Here is a 10,308-nt window from a genome sequence, read left to right as displayed (position 1 = left end):
AGATTGGTTTTGCATCCTTTCTTACACGAATATGAGCCTTTATATTCTTGGCTGTACCCAGTTCACCATCAAAGACATCACCATATTTCCTTAACAGTTCTTCTAACTTTGAGGTTTTCAGAATACCAGAATGCAGATGATTTACAGCTAACTTTTTCCAGTCAAATTTCGCAAAATGCAGCCAGTCCCTACCGAATAAGGCAGGTCCATTCCCCTGTACCACATACAATGGCACTTCCTCCACTCTGTGTCCATGAACTTCCATAGTTACGTAGCATATCCCGACGGCTTCTATTTTTCTCCCGTCATGGTTTTCAGCACAATATCGCTGGATTGAAGTACTGTATTTTTCAGATGTTTAGCGTAGAACTCTTCACTTATCAGTGACACAGAAGCTCCCGTGTCCAATTCCATATCAATTGGTATCCCATTTAATTTAACTTTCACTATTATCTCTGGAACCTTATTATGTCTTGCTTTCATTTTCTTAACACAGTATTTCATTGTATGCACCAATTCATCCTGTAGTTTGCACTCTGTAGTTTCTTCTTCCGAGCCGCTAGTCTCCTCCTCTGCCATGTTGATCGTCGATCGTTTCCTTCCTTGTCTTCCATATTTCCAATTTCGATTGACCGTGGTATGATTTTCCCTTCGGCACATTCTACGAAGGTGTCCTTTTATGACACCCATTACACTCAGTATCCTTATGGAAACAAACATCAGCCTTATGGTTTGTCTTCCCGCAACGGTAACACTCAAGGAGAGAAGCTTTCGGCCCAACAACTTTTTTACCTCCTGAGTTTGACCCTGAATCTTCGTGACGTTTTCATCCGCCATTTCTGACTTAGCGCAATCGAAAATGCTTTCTTTAAGTCAAGCTCCTGTTCACTTAATAGTTTCCTCTGTGCCGAGCGGTTGGCCAATCCAATAACAAACAAGTCTCTTAAAACTTCCTCTTGAAAAGCACCAAACTGACATGTTTCCGCCAATTTCCGTTGCTCCGTTGCATACTCAGTGATGGATTCTCCTGGACGTTGTTTCCTATTGTAAAACTTGAAACGTTCAGCTATCAGGATGGGTTTTGGGTGGAGGTGATTTTTCAAAAGCTCAGTAAGTTCTCGATAAGTCCTTGATGAGGGCTTATTAGGGGCAAGCAATGTTTTCAGAAGTCCATATGTAGGAGCGCCAACGGCGCTCAAGAAAACTGCCCGTTTCTTATCTTCCTCTGTTATGTCATTTGCTAAGCAGAACTGATCAAACCTTTCGACATAATCTTCAAAGTCCTCGGATTTGTCATATGCTGCTATATTACCCAAATGCGCCATCCTTAATTTTCCCTTTCGTGAGTCAGTTCCTCGTCGCCATTGAAGTATATTTGGATGGACACAAAACTCAGATAGATCCTTCCTGAATGACTTTATTTTTAAGACTAACTTATAATGATATACAGTTTAAAAGAAGACAAAATAGTTAACAGGGTAGTTATGCTTAATGAGTAGTAAGTATCTGTAAACACAAATATAACCTCTGGTTATAGGTAGTTATAAACATAAATACCTATCAAGGTCATTGAGAAGAATAGTGACACTACTGATGCCCTTTAAGTCCAAGTTCAGTCTCGATAGGAAGGGGGATGGGAAGGGGTGGGAAGGTGGTGACATGCAAAGATAAGTGAAAACTACAGACATTAGTGTCTAATCCATAGTTTTTTAGTTTGCTGAGATGAATAGTGAAACTCCTGATGCCCTTTAAGTCCAAGTTCAGCCCCAACTGGAAAGGGGGTGGTGAGAAGGGATGAAAAATAAAATGTCAAAAATGACAGATATTAGTCTAATCCATAGTTTTTGAGATCACTGGGATGAATAGAGACTCCCAGTGCCCTTCAAGTCCAAGTTCGGCCCCAATACGAATGGGTGATGAGAAGTGGTGAAATATAAAGTCTAAAATGCTGAGCAATCCAACAGCATCCCCAGGGGACCAGCCGCCCCCATCCACAGACAAAACTTCCTCAAGCAATTCATCAAAGGGAAGACCAGACAGAAGAAAGACGAACCACTAGAGGGGATGTGCTACTTCCACTGGAACTTCAGGAAGAAAGCCCTCAAATGTGACAAAGGCTGCCTGTTTTCCAAAAACATGCAGGAAGGTCGCACCAGCGACCCATCCAACCAAACGGCAGCCGTGAGCTGACCTGTTGCCTCTTAAGAGAAACTGTGCCTGCCCACCACTGTCTTTCTTCCAGGTACAAACACAGAGGTTCCACATGCTTCTTCATCAGGGATGAAAGGTCAGACACAGGATTCCTCGTTGACACCGGAGAATGCAGGTTATTTGTGCCAGCCAGTCCGAATGAATGACTCAACCTCACTCTACCTACCAACCTCCACATATCCTCCACCAGCAGAGCACCATTCAAGATGTAAGGGAGGAGAGATATGAAGATGTCATTCAATGGGAAAGACTACAGTTGGACCTTCATAATGGCAGATGTGACGATAGCACTGATAGGAACAGACTTCCTAACAGCACACAACCTGCTGGTGGACGTGGCATCAAAACATTTGACTGCGAAAACAACTCCGACATCATCTCATCAACAGCCACGCAGACGAACCACCACCACACTGTCACCGCAGCAGCAGAGATGACAAATATGCAACATCACAGCAGCAGCCCCACCACCAGAAATACAACAACTTCTACAAGACTACCAAGAGGTCTTCAAAGGTGACCTGCAGCACAATTTAACCAAACCAGCAAAACACAACATCCAACACCATATAGAAACTGAAGGCCTCCTGATCCACTCATGTTTTAGACATTTAGCCCCCAAGAAGCTCACCTACGCCAAATAAGTGTTCAAGGAGATGGAGAATGCAGGAATATGCCAAAAAGCCCCCAGCCCATGGGCATCACCCCTTTACATGGTACCAAAACCTGACGGAACATGGCCCATGTGCAGAGACTACCAGCAACTAAATGCCAAAATGAAGCCAAGATACCTGTTGCCAACCATACCAGACATAACCAGCCAGATGAACAGAGCAAAGATCGTCACCAAAATAGACCTGCTGAAGGGATACTTCCAAGTTCCAGTAGTGAAGGAAGATATAGAGAAGACCATGATCATCACCCCCTCTTCAGCACCTACACATTCAACTACAGCAGTTTCAGCCTTCTCAATGCAAGGGCAACCTTCCAAAGACTCATGGACAAACTGTTTGGCAACTTTCCATTCTGTGTGGTCTATGTCGACGATATCCTCATATTTAGTCCCAACCTTAAGCAGCATCTTAAAAATGTCAAAAAAGTACTGCAAATAGTCAAAGAATACAGACTAATAGTAAGGGAAAGCAAATGTGAAATGGGCAAAGAAAACGGTGGAATTCCTGGGACATTAAGTAAGCCCAGAGGGCATTAAACCCCTACCAGAAAAAGTAAAAGCAATAACTGACTTCCCAAAACCAACAACAATTAAAGCATTACAAGAATTGCCAATCAACTATTATCACAGGTTCCTCCCTAACATTGCTAAAATTATAAGCCCAATATATTAATGCCTACAAGGAAAACAAAAGTTAAATTGGTCAGAAAATCGAGATAATGCATTTCTTTTAGCAAAACAAGCATCAACCTCTGCAACTACATTAATTTTTCCTCTACCCCATAGGTCCCTCACATTGATAACAGATGCATGTAACACAGCAATGGTGCTGCACCAGAGTAGGACACAGATGATGGTTGTTGTTTGCTGGTATACTTCAGCAAGAAGCTAACAGCAGCTGAACAGAAATACTCCACTTTCGACAGGGAGCTTCTAGCAGTCTACAAAGCTGTCTGTCACTTTCGCTACATGCTTGAGGTATGACAGTTCATTGTGCAAACAGACCATCAACCCTTGGTGCACACTTTCACAAAGTCAGCAGACCCATGGCAACAGCGGCACCTATCAGCTGAACACTCCTGCACCATCAAATACTTGAAGGGTTCAGCAAACACCATGGCAGATGCACTATCAAGAAACTGTCAACACCACCAAGCTTGGGATAGCCTATCCCAAAATAGCAGATGCACAGAGAGGCAACGTGGACCTACAGCAACTGCAGCGGGACAACCCCGCCCTTACATGGAGCAACATGTCAATCAACAGTGGAGAGAAGACCATCGCCTCTGAAACGAGTACTGGACGCCCTCACCCATACCTGCCAGAGGGCCTCAGAAGAATAGCCTTAATGCTTGCCCACAACCTGTCCCACCTATCAGGTCAGTCAACTGCCCGAATCATAACAGAGCAGTACATCTGGTGGGGAATGAAAAAGGACATAAAAACTGGACGAGAGAATGCATCCCGTGTCAGATGTCAAAAATCACAAGACACGTAGAGAGTGGGGTATGAGAGTTCCACACAACAAACCACCGACTCACCCACATCCCCATCGGCATAGTGGGACCCCTACCTCCCTCCAAGGGGTACAGATACCTGTTCACCAACTTCGAAAGAAATACCAGGTGGCCTGAAGCAATATTGATATGGTAACCGATGGCAGAAAGTTACGTGAAAGCCCTCATTGAAGAGGTCAGTCCCATAGATCATCAGGAGCGACATTGAAGCCAACTTCATGTCAGCCCAGTGGAACGGCCTTGCAGACAGTTTGGGGACAAAGATAACACACACGACAGCCTGCAACCCAGAAGCTAATGGCATTATGAAAAGGCTACACTGATCGTTGAAAGCATCAGACACCGCCAGATGTCAAGGCGGGAGCTAGAGAAAGGAGTTACTGTGAGTCTTACTGGGTCTAAGAATGACACCACAGCAGTATTTAATGCATCTCCAGCAGAAGTCCTATACAGCCAAGCACTAAAATTGCCAGCAGATGTCTTTCAAGATCAGATGAGCCCAATATCCCCATCCAACACCCGAAAAGCAGTAGAACGGATAATGCCAGTTAAGACGACCTACCACGTGACCAGAAAAGTGTGCATGCCCAGTGAGCTGCAGAACGCAAAATATGCATTCATCCGGGCAGATGCACACAGCAGGTCGACGTGGGTCTCCATTGACTGCCTAAAACCAGGATATATCCCAGACACATGCTTACAACCGTAAGACTCTAAGGTGGGGGGGGGGGGGAGTCCTGTAGAGTCTCACGTGGACTCCACACACCGTCACCTCACCTGGCTCACTAATCTCCTCACAACATCTCCATGTGCAAAACAAGCAGACACAAGAAACACAGCATGAGTCATACATCTTTTATACACATATCTGTTCATATTATTGCCATGCTAAATGTATCTTAATTGCCATACACATTACAATGTCAGCATTTCAGCCACATGTACCATAGATTCAATCATGCATTGTATATCAACTTATATGTATATATTCATCTATCAACAAACACAAATGATTGTGTGGTGACCTCTGTTTTCGTTCACCTAGTGTTGGGCGTTACATTTCCACTCTGAAGAGCTATTGACCTGTCTGTTTGTTGTCTATATAAATTAGTAAGTTTGTAGATACTGAAACTCTTACGCTTTCTCTACAAATTAATATATGGATAAATGTTAAACTCTCTATCTACCCTCTTCCACAGGATCTTCAGTTTAACATCTTACTGGAATAGCTTTCATGGTGAAATTTTATATCTACACCAACATTTTATTAAAAGCTGCTTTCCATCTAAGCTTTTTTACAAACATTTTTATAAGTTTTTAAGTAATTTTTTTCGCCCAAATTTTAAATACCATGTTCCCAATAATTTACAGTTAACGTTTTTACCAAGACTTACGACAAACAGTGAGCATATATCTACCTGTTGTTGAACTGAAATTAATATCTAGTAACCCAATGACGATTAGGTCCTTGTTTAAATATAAAGAAAGTCTACACCCTTTGATGGCCTTGGGAGCCATTTATTTGTTTAATTGCGCCAGATGTGACCTTGGGAAGTATGTGGGCTCCACTCGTAGATTTTTGAAGGTGAGATTACTCTCATCATGGTGTAAGTTATCGAATGGGTGCAAAATTATCAAACTCCGAATTCTCATGCATAAGAGACCACAGCAAAAAATGTGTATATAACATTAATTATAAAGATTTTAAAATAATAGGCAAAGCTCTGAATGACCATCAACTGTCAATACTGGAATCACTTTTCATTAAACAGCTAGTTCCCCAGTTAAAAACCCAGATCATGTCAACACCTCTGTCCTCTCATGAGTTTCCATTGGCACCATAATTTCCACGGAACCATAACAGACCCTGAGTGTCACTCAGTTTTTACCTTTAGTACTACTAGGGAAACTTTGTTCCTTCTCATATTTCCTCTTATACTTTTATTATTTTATGTAAAAAACATTTTTTAAGCCTCGGTCTGATTTTAATTTTTATTCTTCAACTTATAGCTTTGAAAATGGGACAGTTGTGGAGCGGGTAACTACAAAAAATGCAAATGGTGATACAAGCATGAAACTTGGCTCAACTATTCTTCTTGTCCCTTGGTCTCATTATCAAACTCCGGCCACACAAAATTTTGCCATTTTCCAAGATGGCCGACAAGTTTTCAAAATGGCCTCCTATGGATATTTGAATATTGGTATTTAATTGATTAATCACATTCATATCCCTAAGTCACTCCCAGTTTATATTAAAATATTAAAAACAAGCCTTTATATATGCAGATACATAATGTCTCTGCATAGAAATATCCAAGATGGCTGTCACTATATCAAAAATGTCTGCCAAAATGCCAAAAATTGGTACTTCAGCTCATATATGAGGCTAAAGGTAGGGTAATACGTGTATTTGGGGTAACTTCAGCCTGATCAGTTCCCAGTTAATTAATTTTCATCCTCATTTAGAAAAAAATTGGTAATGTTTAATGTGAAAATGTACCAGTGTAGTGTCAGTGTACTACCAGGGCACACTGGTTGACACTATAGCTGTGAAACTCAGCTTGGGGTTCAGTGCTAGCTAATGGCAGAGATTTGTTATTAGTTTCCTAAGTGCTGTTTAGCTAGCCCCACTTCAAAGTTGAACAGCTGCCTCTGAATTTAGAGAATGTGCCAGCAAGGGAGAGCTGAGCCAAGGAAGATGGGGCTTTAGTCTTCTAGGTGGTGTACAGATCACACAGGAATTAAATAGCATTGGATGAATGATCGGGCTAGGGGTAGGATTACGACATATCTGAGCCTAGTTGTATCCCATATCTGAAAATGCATATATGTTATATAGGTGGTCAAATGATAAACCCTTGGCCTATAGAACAAAAGCAACGGCAGGACAATCTTGGAAACAATGTCTTTCCTGAGGGGAGATAGTACGATTAACTGGAAGCTTTGTTGCTTGTGCCAAGAGGACACACGTGAAAGACTAGTTGATGCATCAGGTGCTGGCTACGTTACCCTTGCTGCAAACATTCCTAAATTCTATAAGTTAAATGCAATGCCTATACCATTTCATCCCAAGAGGCTTGATGAAGGTGATGGAATTCTGCAGACCTTTGAAAATAACAAAGCAACATATGAATCATGTATGCTGAAGTTCAAAACAACAAAACTAGAAAGGAAAAGGAAGTAATTGTGTAAGGCAAAAGAAGAAGATGATACCCCATCAGCAAAATTCACACGTAGTAGCCGGAGGGTAGATGAAGAAGATGCAGAAGAATCTAAGACTGAGAAAGAAGGAATATGCTTTATATGTGACCAACCAGCACCAATCAAAGATTTACGATTGGCCATGACATTGCCTTTACATGAAAAGCTGCAACGATGTGCCACCAACCTACTAGATGAGAAACTTCTGGCCAAGCTTAGTGCGGGAGATATTGTTTCTCAGGACCATATGTATCACCCATCTTGTCTGACAGGTGTGTACAACAGGGAAAGGGCCTGGCTAAATTCCCAGAAAATTGGAGATAATCCTCTGCAGTACAGACAAGAGGCATTAGCCCATGCTTTTGCTGAGCTTGAGATGTACATAAGAGACAAGCAGTTGACTACAGATGGGTGCTGCTATTTTACAATGGTAGAGCTTTATGATTTGTACAAACAAAGACTGGAACAGCTAAATGTTGATGCTTCCTTTGTACACTGAACACAGTTGAAAGAACAGATACTTGCCCGCATCCCAGAACTGAAGGACTTTAAAAAGGGAAGAGAAATTTGGTTTGCCTACAAATGGAAAATGGGAGAAGCCCTAGCCACGGAATATGACTACAATGATGCACTAATCGTGGCCAAAGCAGCTAAGAATTTGAGGAAACAGATGCATGAACATGAGATAGAATTTATTGGAACGTTAACAGCAGACACTAGAAGAGAATCTGTGCCACCAAGTTTGTTGGAATTTGTAAGTGTGCTATAAAACGGTGGTGAAATAAAATCCCACCTTAAATATGGAACATCATCTACTGATCTAGCTTTAGCACAGCTTTTGCACTTCAACTGTCGAAAGAATCCAGCATCTTCAAGACTCTCCAGACATTCCAAGTCACGAGAACTTCCGTTTCCAATATATATTGGTCTCCTGGTCTTTGCAAAAAATAGGAAGCATCAATTAATTGATACCTTCCATCACCATGGAATCAGCATCAGCTCTGATACGGTTCTGGAATTGACTATAGGGTTAGGAGAAGCAGTTGTAACAAGGGCTGTGGAGGAAGAAGTAGTTTGTCCCACTAAACTAAGAAAAGGGCTCTTTACAACTTATGCTGTTGACAATCTGGATCATAATCCAAATGCCGCAACTGCACAAACATCCTTCCATGGGACAGGCATATCCAAGCACCGATGAAAAGGGTGAGGACAGAAACTTGGCCCAAATCATCCAAAGTGGAACAAAGTAAAACAAAGTTCCTTCTCTTCCTGAATATTACACAAATGTACCTCCTGCTCACTTTAAACATGAGAATCCCCTACCTTCATCCAGTGGAAGTGCAGGGCACCAAAAGGTTGCGCTTTCAATGCATCTTTCTTTTGAGTGTGAATGGCTTGAGAAAGCCAGTTTGTAGGACAGGAGTGAAAATGCTGTGTCCATATCTTGGGCAGCACATCACACTTCTCAGAAACGACAGTCCCCATTTGAAATAAGCTTGTCATCAGTGTTGCGTCTTTTTCAAGAGGCAGCTCATTCAGTTACAATGATAAAACATGCCATGGATATTGCAAGAGCAACCACAGAGTTTCTCAATCATATGTAATACAGACACTGACGTTGGCATCATAGCATTATCTAGCATAGAAAAAACTGGTTTGGACAAACTATGGATTAAATTTGGTAGAGGAAAAGACATGAGGTGGATACCTATCCATGAAACTGCATCAGCTATGGGACCAAAAGCCTCAGCCCTTCCCTTTTTCCATGCATTTATCGGGTGTGACACGGTGTCTGCCTTTCATGGAAAGGGGAAGAAGTCTGCATGGCAAACATGGACTGTGTTTAAGCATGCCACACCCACCTTCATCAAACTAAGTTCAACACCAGCAGCTGTAGAAGATGAAGACCTGCAAATTATTGAAGAGTTCGTGGTGCTAATGTATGACAGAAGCAGTTCGTATAAAAAATGTAAATGAGGCTAAATTTGATCTCTTTGCAAGAAAGCAAAGAGCTTATGATTGCATAACCCCTACAAGAGCTGCTCTTAGAGAGCATTGCAAGAGAGCTGCCTTTCAAGCAGGGCACATTTGGTGCCAGTCTTTAGTATGTCATCCAGTTTTGCCCAGTCCAAGACACTGGGGATGGCAACAGATTGATGGCACCTGGATTCCGTATTGGACAGATTTGCCAATAATAGGAAAATCTTGCCAAGAACTGAATAAGTGTCGCTGCAAAAAGCAATGCCATGGCAGGTGCAAGTGCTACAAATCTGGAATTAGCTGCACAGCTCTCTGCAGCTGCACTTCCTAAAACTAATTGATACACAAAACATATTGGTTTCTCTCAGGAGATACATACATTTTTATCTTTGGCGGCCATTTTGCAAATATGGTGTTCATATGGTGGCCATATCGGAAAGATGGGTTCACTTTATCTCTTCGTGACAGTAAGAATGCCAAAATAGAAATTATCAATCATTATATGGACAGTATGCAACTTTTATAGGCTTATGAAATGAAAATATTTGAAATATACAGCAAATTTGCTGTCATTTTGGAAGTGTCAGCCATCTTGGAAATAGCCAAATATTGAGGTGGCCAGAGGTTAATTTTGATTTATGGCAATAATAAGAGTTCTCATGCCAAATCTGTTGCTTGTATCACCATTTGCACTTTTTTCCCATTATCCCGCTCCATTACAGATGG

General features: G+C 41.8%; 1 protein-coding gene across 1 annotated transcript; it reads right to left on the bottom strand.

The window, feature by feature from the left end:
* Positions 1-788: 788 nt before the first annotated feature.
* Positions 789-1,325, bottom strand: LOC136840978 (uncharacterized). Its single transcript, XM_067107984.1, has one exon. The coding sequence runs from the start codon at positions 1,323-1,325 to the stop codon at positions 789-791; it is 537 nt and encodes a 178-aa protein (XP_066964085.1).
* Between the last annotated feature and the right edge of the window lie 8,983 nt (positions 1,326-10,308).

The sequence above is a fragment of the Macrobrachium rosenbergii genome, chromosome 1 (genome assembly GCF_040412425.1).
Source record: "Macrobrachium rosenbergii isolate ZJJX-2024 chromosome 1, ASM4041242v1, whole genome shotgun sequence".
NCBI lineage: Eukaryota > Metazoa > Arthropoda > Malacostraca > Decapoda > Palaemonidae > Macrobrachium > Macrobrachium rosenbergii.
Note: the sequence above shows the minus strand (reverse complement) of the source record. Positions and strands in the feature narration are given on the sequence as shown.

Coding starts and splice junctions, on each gene's coding strand:
- LOC136840978 (XM_067107984.1), bottom strand. CDS start 1,325: ATGGCGCATTTGGGTAATATAGCAGCATATGACAAATCCGAGGACTTT.